General features: G+C 46.5%; 1 protein-coding gene across 2 annotated transcripts; it reads right to left on the bottom strand.

Moving 5' to 3' along the window:
• Positions 1-6: 6 nt before the first annotated feature.
• On the bottom strand, positions 7-5175 carry LOC136519702 (potassium transporter 24-like). Of its 2 annotated transcripts, none has more exons than XM_066513075.1 (9): positions 4376-5175; positions 3742-4225; positions 3591-3644; positions 3177-3401; positions 3018-3070; positions 2024-2147; positions 1682-1936; positions 1132-1538; positions 7-999 (listed from the first exon to the last, which is right to left on the bottom strand). In XM_066513075.1, exons 1-9 carry the CDS (start codon positions 4418-4420, stop codon positions 364-366), a joined length of 2283 nt encoding a protein of 760 aa, XP_066369172.1. In that variant the 5' UTR covers positions 4421-5175; the 3' UTR covers positions 7-363. The 2 variants fall into 2 exon arrangements, with proteins under 2 accessions (XP_066369172.1, XP_066369171.1); XM_066513074.1 differs by having other exon boundaries at positions 3177-3437; positions 4376-5172.
• Positions 5176-17697: the final 12522 nt, after the last annotated feature.

Genomic DNA, 17697 nt, shown 5'->3' with positions numbered 1-17697 from the left:
CTCGGATGAAACAATTTCCACATAAACTTATTCAGATTCTCATACAGTACATACAATTAATTGGTCACAAACCAATTCATGAACACAAAAATGGTCTCCCTCCTACTCTGTAACTATAGCACAGAGCAACATCGGCATTGGCAGATTGGAAAAGCAGAGCAAGGAAGAGCCTAACAAAAAAGAATATACAGAGAAAACAGAAAACTATGCACACTTCATCTATCCTCGCAGGCCACAATGATGTCCCGCTTCATCAACAATCTAACCCTTTTGTTAGGATCTATATATATATACACAAGTATAAGAAGATGAACTGTTTTTACCTCTATACAACTTGACATGGCCACAGTGATATTATATCTATCAGACTTGGCAAACCATTCCTACCTCAAGGGTGGAAACATGTGGCACGTTAGCCGCGTAGGCAGGGCCTCGGCTATTCCTCATCAGGAACTCATAGATGAAGTTTATGGCAATCCGCTTCATCAGGCTAGACCCACTTTTCGCCTTCATATACGAGCGCCCCATGATGAAGGACATGCCTGCCTCTCTTGCCTCAGTCAGCTCTTGCAGCTCGTTGCACACTTCGCTGTTGATCTGCGCATTTTCTGGGAGCACAAACCTCACCCTCCTCGACTTGGAAGATACTAAATTTGGGTTTGTATCCTTCCGAACAGATGATTCAGGTGATCCCTCAACCTCACCATCGGCCTCTTGAAATGGCAGGCCTTTGCTGATAATAGACAACCTCTCATAAGGACTCTCTGAACCATCCGGATAACCATTTTTGTCAGAGTCCCCAGAGCGGATGAACTCTGCAATGCTGCTCACTAGGGCCTTCTCAAACTCCAGGCTGTCCTGCTGAACATCCCGGTACCCGTATCGGACAACTACCCTGTATAGTCTGTATTGTTTCAGGCCAATGCGTCCGACCAAAAATCGCTCTTCAGGTTGGACATGTGGTACAGAAACGGATTTAATGCATAGGAAGACCAGAACCTGACGAAACACACATTCATGCACTGGTAAGTTAAACAATTCCTTCACTAGTGTGTTCAGATGTGAGCATAAAAGAACATTAGCATTTACATCAATGACCGTCAAAAGAACACAAAAGGCATGACAAGATACCTGATGAAATGCAGGGAGGTTGGTGACGAAGTGGGAGAAAATGGCAGGAATCCCAGACACAAGCTCTGTGTGTATGAGACCAATGCCTCTGACCCGAACAATACCCAATGAAGGGCCTAAATTCAAAAGCCAGCTTATTGAGACCTTGTTATCCACATCAAACTCATACTTCTTTGTTGTGCCATAGTGCCAAACGCACATCACAGTCAAGAAAGTGAAGGAAAGAATTATAGGTACCCAAGCTCCTTCATGGAACTTCACGAGGGAAGCTGAGAAGTAGACAGCTTCGATTGCACCAAAGAAAAGAAGGAAGGCAAGAGCAAATACAACATTCTTGTTCCAGCAAAGGACAATGACGAGTGACATAAAGCAAGTTGTGACAATCATAACTGTTATAACCGCCAACCCTGAAACCAAAAAATAGTGGGGTTAACCTTCAATCCATATGAAGTTGAAGTTATATAACTAACTGAAAATGTTCATATCTCATGACTTTGTTATTTTCAGAAAGCAAAAAAAAATATTTGCTAGCGAATTTGTGTGCTCTTACCTTGTGCATTTGCCATCTGTTTCGTGTTTCTCAAGCCTATAGTAACAGCCAAGCACAATATCATTAAGATCCAATTGATCTCTGGTATGTATATTTGGCCATGTACCGTGGAGGATGTATGCACAATCTTCACCCTTGGAAAGCAATTCAAGGAACAACACTGTTTGATAACTGAGAATGTACCAGTGATAACTGCTTGGCTCCCAACTACAGCTGCAAGGATTGCAATCCCCAGAACAGGCCATCTGATTTTTTCTATAAAAAGATTATCACGTCAGTAAGCACCAAAGACATTTAGTTACTGAATATTTGTCTACGAGCATAAAAAGGCAAAGAGTGTACCAGGTACTGATATGTAAAATCCAATATGGTGGTTCCTCTCAAAATTGTGATGCTGTGAAATGTAAGCAGCTTGTCCCATATAGGCAAGCACGAGTGATGGATAAACCACCATTGTAAAAGCGATCTGTTGGAATCAAAAAGGAGTGGCACAGAATTTTAGACTTAGACAAGCTTCCCCTAGGATGATCAGAATGGGTAGATGACATGTGTCACATCTTGAGAGTATAATATTGGAACGAATAATATATTATGATGTGATTTCTGGAGCACTCTCAATTGGAAGATAATCGAACATGGTTGAATCAAACTTTCAGTGCAAGTGCATCCAAGTAATCACATTTCTTTTTAGTGCAAGTGTGCAACACAGTAATCAGTCGAATAAACTTCATGGGCATTCCATCTAATCTGTCCATCAGTTAGATTACTGTTCCTTTTCTAACATAGGAAAGAAACTGTAGCCATCATGTACGATTTGTACCTCCCACTCTCCATCCTTAGTGCCAGTTTTCATATAAATGTATTTAAGCAATTCTTAATGAGAAGATGAGCAGATAATAGTTCCATTAGTTATATTAATAAACTAAAGCATGTGTACTTAAACCAATAGGGAAGTTTCAGATCCAACCTTCCCATCTAGATTTTGGGTATTCCAGATATGTTAACCGCTCTGTATCTGTTAACCACTTACAAAATAATTAATGTTCAACTTCAACTGATGTAACAAAATGCAATTTGCTTGGGCAATGTTTCTGATTTCATTTCTTATCTGCATGCCATCCTTTGCTCTATAACCTGCTATACTGCAGTCTATGTTTGTAAGCCACTTTTATGTGCTTGTACCTCAGAATTACAATGGAATGTTCTACATGCTGCCCTTCAGAGACAGGTTCAGAAGCTCTAGACTCTCTGCTTCCTTCTGAATAGGCCATATGGTTTCAGTAGTTTATATTGTACATGATTATTTTTTTGCACATGAACTCATTCCATTGCCTACCTTGATTGAAGACTGCGAGAAATGTCCAAGGTCCGCATACATAGTTTCAGAACCTAAGAGTTTGAACAGTTTTCAAGGGTCAATTCATCGTCATCATTTAAGCAAAGTGGCAGAGCTAAACTGTGGCATGCAATGCAATCGTCTATCTTCTTTGCTTACCAGTTACACATAAAAGGATCCCACCCAGTGACATCCAGCCTCCAACCTGTGTCTTCTGGATAAAACTGTACATGTAGTATGGTGAAAGGGCTTTATAGATATGGGGATTCCAAACGATGATGTTGTACACCCCTATGGTGCTGATGCAGAGAAGCCACAGGCAAACAATAGGCGCGAAGAGAAATCCGACCCTGTGTGTGCCGAAGTGTTGCAAGGCGAACAAGCCTACCAGGATCACACATGTTACTGGAAGCAGAACATCTGCAAATCAACATGACACAACAGAAGAATCCAGTTTTCATAGACACAACAGAATGGTCTCTATCCATGCAGCAATCAGAGCAGAACCAGCTGGTACCACATCGTCATCAAGCAACAGTAAACGAAACGTGAGCAAGAAATGAATCGACCTACATTGGTGCTGTTCATTGACCATTGACAGCTTGAGCCCCGAAACCGCTGAGAATACTGAAAAAAGAAACAGAAGCACAGGTCAGATTCTTGTCACCAACACCAACCAATAGACATTAACAACGACGGTTGAGGCAAGGAGGGGAGGTGCGACCGGAGACAGCAGGGGTGAGGACGCCGTCGCCGATGACCATGGACGTCCCGAGCAGAGCGAACAGCAGCAGCAGCCACTGCAGCTCCCGGCGCTGCTGCAGCGCCGCGCGCGCGGTCGACACCGGCGGCGGCAGCAGCGCGCCGTCGCGCTGCTCCTTGAGGTCGTCGTCGGCAGCGCTACTGTCGCCGACGCCAGGGAGGAGGCCCGCACGGACCCGGCGGCATATGAGGGAGTAGAGCGCGAAGGTGCCGCCCTCGCCGTCGTCGTCAGCGCGCAGGACGACGAGCACGTACTTGAGGAGCGTGATGAGGGTGAGCGTCCAGAACACGAGCGAGAGCACCCCGTAGATCTCTTCGTTGCCCTCAGAGTGGTCGATGTCGCCGCCGGCGAAGGCGCTCTTGTACACGTAGAGCGGCGACGTCGCCACCTCGCCGTACACCACGCCGAGGCTCTGGTAGGCCAGCACCAGCTCCGACCGCCACGACTGCAACCCCACCAAGAAACAAGAAAAAAAAAACTTCCATCACCACCAAGCCTCTCGAACCACCAAACAAACCAAAAAAAGAAGAAAAAGAAATCCAATCCTTCAGACGGAATCCGACCGAGAGAAAGGCGACCGACCGGGCTCACTCACCTTCTTGCGCGCACTCGCTGCGCCGCAGCCGCTCTCTGCATCCATTCGCGCCTCCTCACGCAGCAGCTCAAGGTGCCGCCTTTCCTGCGCCCATGCACGCAGCGTTGCCTAATTGAGAGCGGAGAAGCAAGAATTTGGGCGAAGATTTCTCTCGGCTCGGGACTTGACTTGTGAGAAGGACAAGCAGGACAATCAGCAAGCGGCACTTCCGTTCCTTCCTATAGCAACAAGCACAGCCGCAGCCGCTGCCCTGTTACCCCGTAATTCGGCTGGTTTTTTTTTTCCCAGCTGAAACGGTATTTTTTTTTTCAATAATTTAGCTGGAACAATATTTTTCGATCAGCTAAATTTCAGATCAGCGGCCCCCTGGCAGTTGCCCCTCGCTGATGAGCAGGAAGAAATCGAAATCCAAGTTCGAGAAGCGGGCCAGGACAAGGAGAAGCACAAGCAAGAACAGGGGGATGGAAAAGGCGAAAACTGGCTTCTACTGCAACCCTGTTCCTCCCAACCTTTTGTGTAGCAATCTTTTACAATTGCGAGACCTGCGCGGGTACTTATAGCTGCAGTTGCGAGGGTCAGCAGGTGGAGACAAGGATGTTCTTGGGAAAAGTTTAAGGCGCTCTTCCGTGCAGCTCCGGTTCCTCATCACTGTTTGCACGGTACTAAGGAGCCATTTTATTCCTCAAGAAGAAAAATAAACTACAAAGAGAAGGAGTCATAGAAGCCACGATTTGCAGCTTCACCGGCTCCATGCCCAAACAGCCCCTAAAACTTTGGTTGTTGGGGGAGTGATGAGTGGGTGAAGTATCAGCAGGGAGGAGTATTTTCAGGTATCATGACCGTATCACAGGCGAAATTGATATGCGGTTGCTCCTTTTAGGCCTGTGCCGCCGTGGGTGGGATCTCCAGCTGTGACTATCACTGCCAAAGATAAGCTCCTTTTCCCACACAATTCCATTTCGCCCTCGTTTCATTCTGAAGCTTGGTTTTCCAATTAGAAAGGCGACGAGACACCGTTATCAGAAACTAATGTCGTCGCGGTAATTCACAAGCAGTTTTTTACCCTGCGCCTGCACCAGAAGTCCAAGAAGATAGGAAGAACCGAGCCGGGATCGGGAATGGGTCGACACCTGTGGTCTGATGTCTGAATATCTGATCTGAGGCCTGACATCCATCGAGGGGATCATCTTTTATCGGGAGACATGGTCTGGTGGTTTCTGATCAAGATTCCTAAGGGCATGTTTGGTTTCTACGTATCCTCTTAAAATTTCTGTCATATCGAATATTTAGATATATACATAGAGTATTAAATATAGACTAATTACGAAACTAATTACACAATTTACGACTAATTTGTGAGACAAATCTTTTAAGCCTAATTAGTCCATGACTTGACAACGTGGTGCTACAGTAAACATGTGCTAATGACAGATTAATTAGGCTTAAAAAATCGTCTCGCAAATTAGCCTCTATTTATGTAATTGGTTTTGTAATTAATCTATATTTAATACTCTTTATTAGTATATAAACATTCAATGTGACATGAATTTTAGGAGCGACTAAAGACCCAAACACCCTCTAATCAATAAGGTGAAGAGCTCTTGGCATGATCTGGTCCTACTTTTTTTTCTACGCTATTTTTTCCCCAGTGAAGAGAGAAAGATGAGAGATACGTTCCTTAGAAGTCGTCTTCAACTTTCTTCCAGGAAAGCCTTTCACCGAGCGAGTAGCTAAGCCTATGCCCTCAGACATTGATTGCTATATAGGCCCCGTTCGCTGGTCTGAAATTTGGATGAAACTGGCTGAAAAACACGGTTTCGGCTGAATTGTTGGGAGAGAAAATACTGTTCCGACTGAAAAAAAAAAGCCGAACAAGCTGAAGCTGAATATGGGGTAAGCCGAATATGGCCATAGAATTTAGCATAAAGTACTTGAATATTGATTATTATTCTGAGGCTGAGAGAGCAAGTAATTTAATGAAGCAAGACTTCGAAGAAAAGGAGAGAAAAATACGTTCCTTAGGGCATGTTCGGCTGGTATTAAAGTCGGCTGAAGCTGTTTTGTTGTGAGGCTGATAAGCCAGCTGATTAGTGATTCGTAGTTTTGATAAAGTATCAAGTAGAGAAGTTTTTCCTAGCTTCCGGCCGTCGCTCTCCAAAGGTTGCCTGTTACACTGGCACAGAACAGCTGGTGAGAACCCGTCGATCGTCGATCCAGCGGCCAGCATGATAAGGAAATCAGGAAAAAAAAATAGCATGTGCACCGCCGTGCGTGGAGTGGCGGAGGGCGAGACGGCGACGGGACCTTGAAAAAAATACGCCTAGATGACAGGGTCCAGGCCGGGAGCCGGCGGCGTCTGCTGCTGCCGGAGCCCGGAGCCGTACGCGCGGCCGGTGGCTGGCGAAAGCGACGCCTCCCGCGGCGCGGTCACGATGCCGTGGTGGGGGCGCCGCCGCGCGTCAGCGGTATCGGCTTTGGGATTTTGTTAGGTCTTAGGTATGTGTCCGGCTGTCTGCTGCTGCGATGCGACCTGCATTTGCATCCGATGCTGTTCCGTCTTCCGCTCCGGGGGCTAATAAAACTAAAAAAAAAAAAAAAAGAAATGCGGACGGGAGGCGTGGTTGGCCGGGGAGGATCGCTCCTTTCCTTTTCAGGTTTTTCTCCTCGCGTGTACCGTCGCTGCCAGTGACGTGCCGATCTGTGGGAGTCGGTGAGCAAATAAAGTAAACGGTGAGTTTGTTGCGTGCTACGACCGGAAAATGGCGGCGATTGTTGCTTCTATCGGTTATCGTATTCATCATACGTACGGAGTGCTACATAAAGCAACCTACTGTACCTACATAGTATGTCGTATTGAACCCATTTAATTAATTACTTTTAAAGTTGAGACTCATATAAAATAAATATAATATAATGAAAAACAGAAGATACTTATTTCCATACAAAAGGAGATAAGATCCAATAGAATATTCTACAAATTAAGGAGATACTTAATGTATAGAATCGTATCTATATCTTTTATAAGCTAAAAGAGCATCTTCAGTAGACTATCTAAACAGGCTACATATCCCTAATTTAATCCCTAACTTTGGTAGTGGGGGTGAAAAAACAACTCCAGAAAACTACCTACTAGACCCAATAAATTTGTTGGCTACTCAAATCCGCCCTCCCACTGCCCATTCCTGTTGGCCCATCAGAGACTACCTATTTTCTCGTTCGCTTGTTTCTTCCCCCCACGCAAGTCTTCTCTTCGCCCGAACCCGACGCAGGCAGCCTGACTATAACACCCTCGGTGTTACGCCCTAAACAAATTACCAAACCATGTCATGAGCATCATGTTTATGTGATAATGCATATGATGGAATGTGTAGATAACATTTTTGTAACTTGAGATGATCAATAAAAATGTTAAATGATGAGCTATTCCATCACTCATATGTATCGAGTAGGGTTTAAAACTAATTTTTATTGAACAAAAATGCTATAGAACATATATGTGGTGCTTAAATAAAGTTCGGAATATGAACTTTGTAGATGACAATGAAATACTTGCTGTGGAAAAATAACATTGCTAGCCAACATTTCTAATAGCCTGAAAATACAACTTGGAATCAAGTTCAGCTCAAAGACTTAGAATATTTTCAAGTTTATAAACAACAAGACAATGCAATGTTTGGTGATTTATTTTGTAAAATGGAGTTAAGAAGTGGTGTCGTGTTTTAACTCGAGTTGGTAGCCTGATAAGCCCTCTTTCAGCATGGTGAAGATGGTTTAGGTCCAGAAGCAACCGTTTAGTTGTTATAGGCGCTTTAAATTTCGTGCACAACACGTTCTCGGGTCAGTTCGCTGGGTGGACGCGGTCACCAAGCTCGGGCGCTCGGCGTCACCACGCTGGTCGCGCATGGCCGACCGTGGCTGCCTCTGGCATAGTTGTGGCCTGGCCGCTGGCTCCGCCGTGCGGAGCCGCTGCTGCCGTCACCTGCCCCGCCCCGCGCCGCGACAAAGCCACTGCCGGCACCATCACCTTGTCGTCGCGTCCGTGCACTGCTGCCCTGCCTCGTGTTGCCGCTATCGACGCCACCGCGACGCCGTGGTGCGCTGCTGCCGCTTACTCTGCCACCACGTGCACGTGGGCTATCCCAGCTGCGCTCGTGCCATCGCCTCGCCTTAATGGCGCTTCGGCCGCATAGGTCGCGCCCCCAATTGCCTCCCCGCGCACATGTGGTCTGGTCGCGTGTCGCGTAGCGAGTGCGCAGACACGGTCGTGAGTTCGGCCGACCGCTGGCAGCCAAGGTGAGGACGGCCAAAGCTCGACCCTGTCTCCCTCTTTCCCTCTGCTGCCGCCATCAGAGCCACGCCAGCACGTTAGACAGCGAGAGGTCATCTCTAGTCAATTTCGCACATCTATGGCCCCGCCAGTGAGTTCTCCTGCTGCCCAACCCCACCTAGCCATGAAGCACGCACTGCCAAGCTCTAATTTAGAGCTTTCCCCGCCATCGTGCCGATAAGGCCGTGATCGGCCGTGGTCGAGGGCAGCCCTCCTACTGCCACCCCAAGCTAATTCACCTGCACTACTAGCTTCGTCTTGCCTCCCTCTCCACCTTACGCACGCCAGAGAAACCACTACCGCCTCCCTGTCACCGCTAATGCGACCATGCCACCACGGTGTGCTGCCGCATGGCTCGGCCGCATGTGGCCACCCCTCTTCTACCATCCTCCACCCCCAACCATAACCTCGTCCTGGTCCATGGTAGCCTCCTAATGCTCACACGTGAGCCAATTAGGTCCGTAGCAACCCTAGCTCACCAGAGCGGGTGCGCCGTCACTGTGGATGGTCGCGCGTCGCTGTAGCTCATTGTAAATTTTGCAACCTTAGGATAGACTAAGCACTAGGGTAGTTAAATGCTCCTTGTTTCAATATACATTAAATCATTAGTAGAAATAGATATATATCCTTAGTTTGCTAAGCTAAACGTCGATTAGTGAACCCAACACCTTGCTTGGTAAAGGTGGTGGTTAGCTTAGTACCTTACTCATTAGAGCTAGCTTTGTAGCTTGCTATGTGTAATCTTATTTTAAGAGTTGTTGTTGCTTAGATGCTAAATGTTGCATCATCATCGCATGCATGTAGAGAACGAGCTGGTGGAGATATTGACCACAGACGATCGCGAGTTTGAGGAGATCGTTGAGGAATACGAGGAGGAGGTCCTCATAAGGGATGAAGTCTCGGAGCCACCACTGACTAACTCGACTGATACTGCGCCTACCCAAGGCAAGCCCCGATGGATAACCCATATTTTTGGATGAAGCTCACAACTCCAAATTATCCATTCATCCGAGAATTAACAAAATATATCATGATTTGCGTCACTTGTATTGGCGGCCAAATATGAAACAGGATATTACCAAATACATCTCAGAATATGACATTTGTGGAAGGGTTAAGGTGGACCATATGCGTATGCCTGGATTTCTACAACCTTTGCCTATACTTGTTTGGAAATGGGAGGATATTTCCATGGACTTTGTTGTGGGTTTGCCCCGCACGGCAAAGGGGTACGACTCTATTTGGCTCATTGTGTATCGCCTTACCAAGTCTGCTCATTTCCTCCCGGTGGATACAAGGTATTCAGCCAAGAAGTATGCCAAGTTATATTTTGATTGGGTTGTGACCCTACATGGAGTTTCTCTTACCATTGTTTCTCATAGAGGGTCAGTCTTTGTGTCTTATTTCTGGGAGCAACTCCAGAAATGTCTTGGAACTCATCTCCTCCGAAGTTTAGCTTATCACCCGTTGTTTATACCAAAATTTGGAAGAAGAATTACAGGGACTCGAAAGCTTCTAAGATCATGTCATCAAGGAATCGATTGCATGAAGGTTGGTATCAGCTAATTCGAATGCAGCACTGGAATCGGTTTTCTTCAGATAGCGCCAGCAGATAACGACAAGAGCTATGATCGGCGCCGAGAAAATCATGTTGGACTCTACAAAAACGGAAAGATTAGGGTCCAAGTTATCTTAAATTAGGGATGTTTTCTCTTAGGCCAAAAATTGTGATGAGTCATGCTTAAGTAGGATTCATGCGTATGTTTCGGGTATAAATATTGGCCCCTGGATATTGTAAAGGACACACAATCAATCAAATATAAATTACTTACTTTTTTCGGCTCCGACCACCCCTTAGGAGTAGGAGTAGAGTAAATCTCGGTGAGTTCTTCAGTGAGCAGGGCTGCATCGGTCTGGCTGACATCTGGCTTGTTTGTAAGTACTGTCATGGCTTATACTTCTGTTCGTACGGCTGCATCGATCTGATCGACCTCCACTGTGACTCTGGTATAAGCTAGTTATTGACTCTTGTTTAGTTCAAGTATGGTTGCATTGATCCGGTCGACCTCCACTACTTGAACTAGATTAAGGTCAAGTTATCGGCTCTATCTAAGGGTGACGTCCTTCGGATAGATTCATTAAGTTACCGATATTGCTTATTGCCTTCATTATTTATTTAATTACAACAATATCACTTCGCCCGATTGAGATTGATCTAGATCAGCCTTATATCATTTTTAACCCATCATTTATTAATCTAAACTGATCTAATCTACACCTTAAACAATGAGTTATGTTTTATCGACTGTTTTATGTCAATCTTGATCGTGCATAGTGTGCAGTTAAGACATGTCTGGTCTTGAATAGATCTATTGGCTAACGAGAACCATTCCATGGCCCGTTATCATGGTCTGTGTGATTCTACCTCACACCCCACTGTTAGCACCATGGAGTGGGGATCGTTATTTGGTAGATTTGTTCCTGACAGGGCATGACCTTGACTGTGTGCTATGCATGAATTGGCTGTTTTAGCCGATATCGAGCGTTTTCACATATGCAGTTCACGTCACGAGACCTTTGAAGTAAAGATGGGTTGAAAGATGTGTTAGCACCATGATCTTATTATTGTATTACGGCCTGCATGATTCTGCCTTATGCCCCACTGATATTAGTAATAAGTTAGGGTCGTCGAATTTATTGTTGTTTCTACGGCCTGCATGATTCTACCTCATGCCCCACTGATCATAATGATAGATGAGATCTAATATGTTCATTAGATTTATCACTATTAAATGGTTAAATGATGATGAGATGCTTCTTTTATATAAAAAGGGATTCGGTTACTTGCAGTCATTGGCTTAGCATAAACTGATTATTGTTGACATCCTTTGCCATTGACTAATATTTATCTAAATAACAATATTCATCCTAAATGATAATTGATTTTTCTTCCACAACCTCATGAGCTTTAACTAGTTTATTCTTATGAGTATGCTAAAATCAGCTATTTAGTTGATTTCCTTCCACATTGGCTATCAGAGCCACACATTTGGGACTGTCTAGCAACACTGACATGTTTTGCCTTGAATTACTGATTAGCTTTCTCTCATTGTCAATTACAGGGTCAAATTAACTAGCATGTCTCGGGAGGAGTGCGCAGGATCGATAATCCCTGTGTTGAAGCTAGGTGGATCTCTAGCTCCATCGAGCAGACCCTTCTAGCTTACTCATGGGCCTCGGCACGAGACAAAATTTCATGCCGACACCCGCAAACTAACGGTTAGACAGAAAGGATCAATCAAGTACTTGAAGACATGTTGAGAGCTTGTGCCATTTCTTATCCAGAAAAGTGGGACGAATACTTGACTTTAGCTGAGTTTTCCTATAACAATAGCTATCAAGAGAGCATTCAAATGGCACCTTTCGAGGCTTTGTATGGCAAGAAATGTAGGACACCTCTTAACTGGGTGGAAGTGGGTGACCGTGGTTACTTTGGACCTGAGTTTATCAAAGAAGCAAGAGAATAGGGCAGTGTTATTTAGAGTCATTTGAAAGCGGCTCAGAACCATCAAAAAAGCTTATGCGGATAAGAGGAGAAGACCTTTGTAGTTTGAAGTTGGTGACCATGTGTACCTAAAGGTATCCCCGATGAGAGGTGTGCATCGGTTTGGAGTTTGTGGAAAGTTAACTCCTTGTTATGTTGGACCTTATAAAATTTTAGAGCGGTGTGGATCTGTTGCTTATCGTCTCCAACTTCAGGATATTTTGTCAGCAGTACATAATGTCTTCCATGTTTCCTAGTTAAAGAAGTGTCTGTGGGTTCCTGATGAAGTGGTGGAAATTAAAGGACTCCCTCTCCAACCTGATCTTTCCTATATTGAGCACCCTGTCAAAATCTTGGATGAAAAAGAGAGTCACTAGGAACAAAGTGGTGAAATTCTATAAGGTCCACTGGCAAAATCATTTGGAGGACGAAGCAACTTGGGAACAGGAGAGTTATATTCTAGAACATTATCCCCATCTTCTCCCCGAAGTATCAAGATAATGGTTTAAGTTAAAAGTTACTTCTTATCCCTTTTCCCACACTAGGCACTCACATGAAATCTAGGGACGAGATTTTATTTAAGGGGGAGAGCTATAACACTCTCGGTGCTACGCCCTAAACAAATTACCAAACCATGTCATGAGCATCATGTTTATGTGATAGTGCATGTGTAGATAATATTTTTGTAACTTGAGATGATCAATAAAAATGTTAAATGATAAGCTATTCCATAACTCATATGTATCAAGTAGGGTTTAAAACTAATTTTTATTGAACAAAAATGCTATAGAACATATATGTGGCCATAAATAAAGTTCGGAATATGAACTTTGTAGTTGACAATGAAATACTTGCTGTGGAAAAATAACATTGCTAGCCAACATTTCTAATAGCCTGGAAATGCAACTTGGAATCAAGTTCAGCTCAAAGACTTAGAATATTTTCAAGTTTATAAACAACAAGACAATGCAATGTTTGGCGATTTATTTTGTAAAATCGAGTTAAGAAGTGGTGTCGTGTTTTAGCTCGAGTTGGTAGCCTTATAAGCCCTCTTGAGCAAGGTAAAGATGGCTTAGGTCCATAAGCAACCATTTAGTAGTTATAGGTGCTTTAAATTTCGTGCACAACACGTTCTCGGGTCAATTCACCGGGTGGACGCGGTCACCAAGCTCAGGGGCTTGGCGTCACCGCACGGGTCACGCGTGCGCGTGCTACCACACGTGGTTGGCCATGGCTGCCTCTGGCCTGGCTGTGGCCCGGTCATCGCTAGCACCGCCGTGCGGCACGCTACTGCTATCACCTGCCCCGCCCCGTGTCGCGACAAAGCCACTACTAGTGCCATCACCTCGTCATTGCATCTGTGCACTGCTGCCCTACCTCACGTTGCCGCTACTGACGCCATCGCGATGCCATGCTGTGCTATTGCCGCTCGCTCTGCCACCGTGTGCACATGGGGTGTCCTGACTGCACTCACGCCGTTCCCTCTCCTTAATGGCGCTGCGGCCGCGTAGGCCATGCCCCCACTTGGCTCCCCACACGTGCACATGGTCTGGTCATGTGTCATGTAGCGAGTGTGCAGAGATGGTTGTGAGTCTGGTCGACCACAGGCAGCCAAGGTGAGGATGGCCAAAGCTTGGCCCCCTCTCCCTCTTTCCCTCTGCTACCGTCGTCAGAGCCACGCCAGCACGTTAGGCAGTGAGAGGTCATCTCCAGTCAATTCTGCCTGTCTATGGCCCTACCAGTAGTTCTCCAGCTGTCCAACCCCACCCAGCCATGAAGCATGCACTGCTAAGCTCTAATTTAGAGCTTTTCCCACCACCGTACCAATAAGGCCATGATCGACCGTGGTCGAGGGTAGCCCTCCTACCACCACCCTGAGCCAATTCACCTGCACTACTAGCTTCTCCTTGCCTCCCTCTCCACCTTGCGCACGCTAGACGAACCGCTACCGCCTCCCCATCACCGCTAATGCAACCGTGCCACCACGGTGCGTCGCCGCATGGCTTAGCCGCACGTGGCCACCCCTCCATCGCCATCCTCCACCCCAACCGTCACCTCTTCCTGGTCCATGGTAGCCTCCTGATGCTCACGCGTGAGCCAATTAGGTCTGTAGCAGCCCTAGCTCACCAGAGCGGGTGCAACGCCGCCATAGACGACCGCACATTGCTGTAGCTCGCTCCAGCGCGCCTCGCTGCCCCGCGTTGCTGCTTGGTGTAGGCGGTTGGACCATAGTTGAAGGTCGGCCCAACCCACAGGCTAATGCGAGCCTCTAGTGGTCGACGTGATCGCGTTGTGTCACCGCTCGCCACACCGCCATGCACTGAGTCACTAGCAATGCACGCTGGTGAATTAGGGAAAGGTCGGGGGTTAAGTGAGAAGGCTTGTGAGATGGGGAAATAGTGTTAGTACTTAGTTGTGATTTGGAGTAAGTTTGAGGCCTATTTTGCATAAATGCAAGCGCACACGGGATTCCCCCGCCGTGGGCCGCTCACGCTGCAGGCTAGCCTCGCGTGGGCCGCATCCATGGGCCACCACGCGTGCGCTACTTTGTGTGGGCCTCACGTGTGGGCCATGCTGGAGATTTAGTTTTCTTTTTCATAAGGAATTAGTAAATGGTTTTCTAATTTAAATTCTGAGCTGATCTTTGGTGTGGTTGGTAGTTAGGTCACAGACTTATTATCCTAAGCACATACTTTCTTATGGGAGCGGGAAGGCTCGTTACGCTCTTGTCGTGGGTTCCGGCTCTTTCCAAACTGACTGATTGGAGGCGGGGAAAGGTGGAGGTCTAAGCACCATATTGAGACCGGGTCTCAAGTGTGGGGGCTTAGAGTCCAAGTTTGGATGGGGACATAGACCCCGTGACAGGAGTGGAATAGTGTCGCACCTAATTTTGCAAAGCAAAACCAAGTACTCATATATGTGCGCCCAGGATGTCCAAACACACACATATATCACAAATTGCAGTAGTATCAAAGTAAAGTACTTATTACATCGCATATCTCATCATAAAGTTAAATACAAAGTTTGCTCGAAGGCAATATTATTACAAACACAGCGGAAAAACTAGCCCAACTGCCACAGGGACTCCAACTAGTGAACGTCTTCCTAGTAGTCCTGGACATCCTCCGGAAACTCTTCATATCCATTATCTGTTACCCATCTGGGATTTTCATTGGATGTAAAGCAAGTGTAAGCTCACCATGCTTAGCAAGTATAACAAAGGGATCTATGAGGCTCAAATAGGCTTGACACTGTTTGACTGCGGTTTGTAATTTTAGTTGATCAATTTTTTTAGCAACCTGAATTACTACTTTAATGAACAGTCCCAATTCCCAAGTGGTATTAAAGTATCATCCAGCTTTGTCTCAATTCCCAACCATCCATCATCCACAGTAACCACTAATCTCGAAGGATCCAGACCGCTCGTATCCATGAGCACGGCTGTTATAACAGGTTAATTATTTCTGTAGAAATTGTACATCTTTACCCACCGAGCCATGATTCCCAATGCTGGGGTTCGCGAGACCCACTACACCTCTTCCTAGGAAGTGTGGCAGAGTTTCACTATGAAACCCTTAGCTAGTTGCACTAACAAATCGTAGCTACAAAGGAATGGCACATGTGGGCATCGCAGCACGGTGCACACCCTAACAGAAAAAGGAAAGATACCCTCTTACCCCTTACTGGAGCTACAGACGAGCTAGTACAAACTAGATAATAGGCTAAAGTCAAAGTCATTTGACACTCAGGGTTGTACGGTCCCTCCTGGGTTGCCGCTTCAGGATAAAGTCCTTATGGAGAGGCACTAGAGTACTCAACCCCGTACTCTAGCCCCCTATCTGTTGCTAAAAAGTTCCATTTTATCACATTGCATATAGTCTTTAAATATGTTTAACAATTACTTCATGTTAAGCGCTGCAGCATCTATCCAAAATGCCTACCCAATAAACCCAGGTATCAAGGATATGTGGTACAATGAATCATCTAGATAAAGTCCTTAAAGGCAATTCAAATTAAACTCATGCATGAATGTAAGTGGTAGTAGTTCATAGGTAACAAGGGGCCTTTGGTACACTTGCCTTCCTCAAAGTCGTCCTAGGAATACTGCTGATCCTGCTGGGGGTCCTCAGTCACCTCAAATGGCTCACCCTCTAACCGTGATCCAATCATCAATCAAGCATCAGTCCAATCATTACATGCATATAAGATAGAACTCTATTAGAATAGTACACCAAACAGTGAAAACATATGTTGAAAAGCTTACAAATCTGTTCTACGCATTTCTACGAACACATGAGCGAAAGAACACTCAAATCGGACTTAAAACATGAAAGTTATGCATGAAATAAGATGTAATGGCAATTCTGTAAATAAACTAACCTATTTTCGAATTAAAATAATTAAAAATCTGAATTTAAATGAAATCTGGACCGGGCTTACTATTTCTGGAAACTTTAGGGACTTGAATGAATAAAAACAGGACTAAATAAAAATTAGTTTGAACTAGACTGGACCGCGGGTTGATTACTGGAAAAAGCGAGGGCTTTTCTGCAAAACGCGCTCGGTTGACTGGGGTTTGACCCGATGACTGACCGGGCTGCTGACTCATCGACACGCGGCGGCTGTTCATTGGGTGCAGTGCACCACGCGGGTGTGGGCGCGCAGATGCGGCATGGTGCGCCGGGTCCACGAGTCTACGATGGACCGGCCACTTAAACACAACCGGTACCTAATCTTGGCCATCCACACTAGATCCAACGGCGTAGGGTGAAATCCGGGCGGTGGCTCGTCGGGGAAGAAAGAGAGGCTGGCGGCGCCATGGCCGGTGCGCCCGGACCTTGGGCTACAGCTTCCTAGGGCGCCAAAGTGAGATCTGAGGGCACGGGAAGGTGGAGGGACTCACCGTGAGTCGCCTGGAGGGGAACGCGGCGTCCAGGAAGGCTCCGAGGCTGGTCGTCGACGGCGGCCACGAGCTGGAGAGAGAAGAGGCGCGCGGGTGAGGGTGCAGCCGGGCAAAACAACGCCAAAACGCGAAATGGGGAGTACCTACGGGCGCGGGAAGATCCGGCGGTGCTTTGGGTGGCCTTGGCGTCAGCGTTCGCGCTCGGAAGGGGGGGTTCTCACCGGCGGCGGTAGCTCTCGGTAGCGGGCAAAGATGGAGAAGGGCTGAGGGGAGGCTCGGCCTTTATAGGTGGGTGGCTGCGGTAAGAAAGGAAGGGAAGCAGGGAGGGGCTCGGCACCTTCTAAACGGCGCCGGTGGATTTCCATCGATGCCGCGCCATGGCCGGGCAAAAGAAGGAAGGGGAGCGCCGGGGAAGGAAGGTGGACGACGTGGCTAACGAGTGGGTCTAGACGCGCAGCAAGAGAGAGAGAAGGGCAAGGCACTCATGGATGAAGCCAAGGCGGGCCGCTGCTGAGCTGGCTGCGCTGGTGGGCTGGCTCAGCGGTGAA

Source organism: Miscanthus floridulus, chromosome 18 (genome assembly GCF_019320115.1).
Source record: "Miscanthus floridulus cultivar M001 chromosome 18, ASM1932011v1, whole genome shotgun sequence".
In the NCBI taxonomy this organism is placed as follows: domain Eukaryota; kingdom Viridiplantae; phylum Streptophyta; class Magnoliopsida; order Poales; family Poaceae; genus Miscanthus; species Miscanthus floridulus.
The sequence above is the reverse complement of the archived record's forward strand: the minus strand, read 5'-3'. Positions and strand labels throughout refer to the sequence as shown.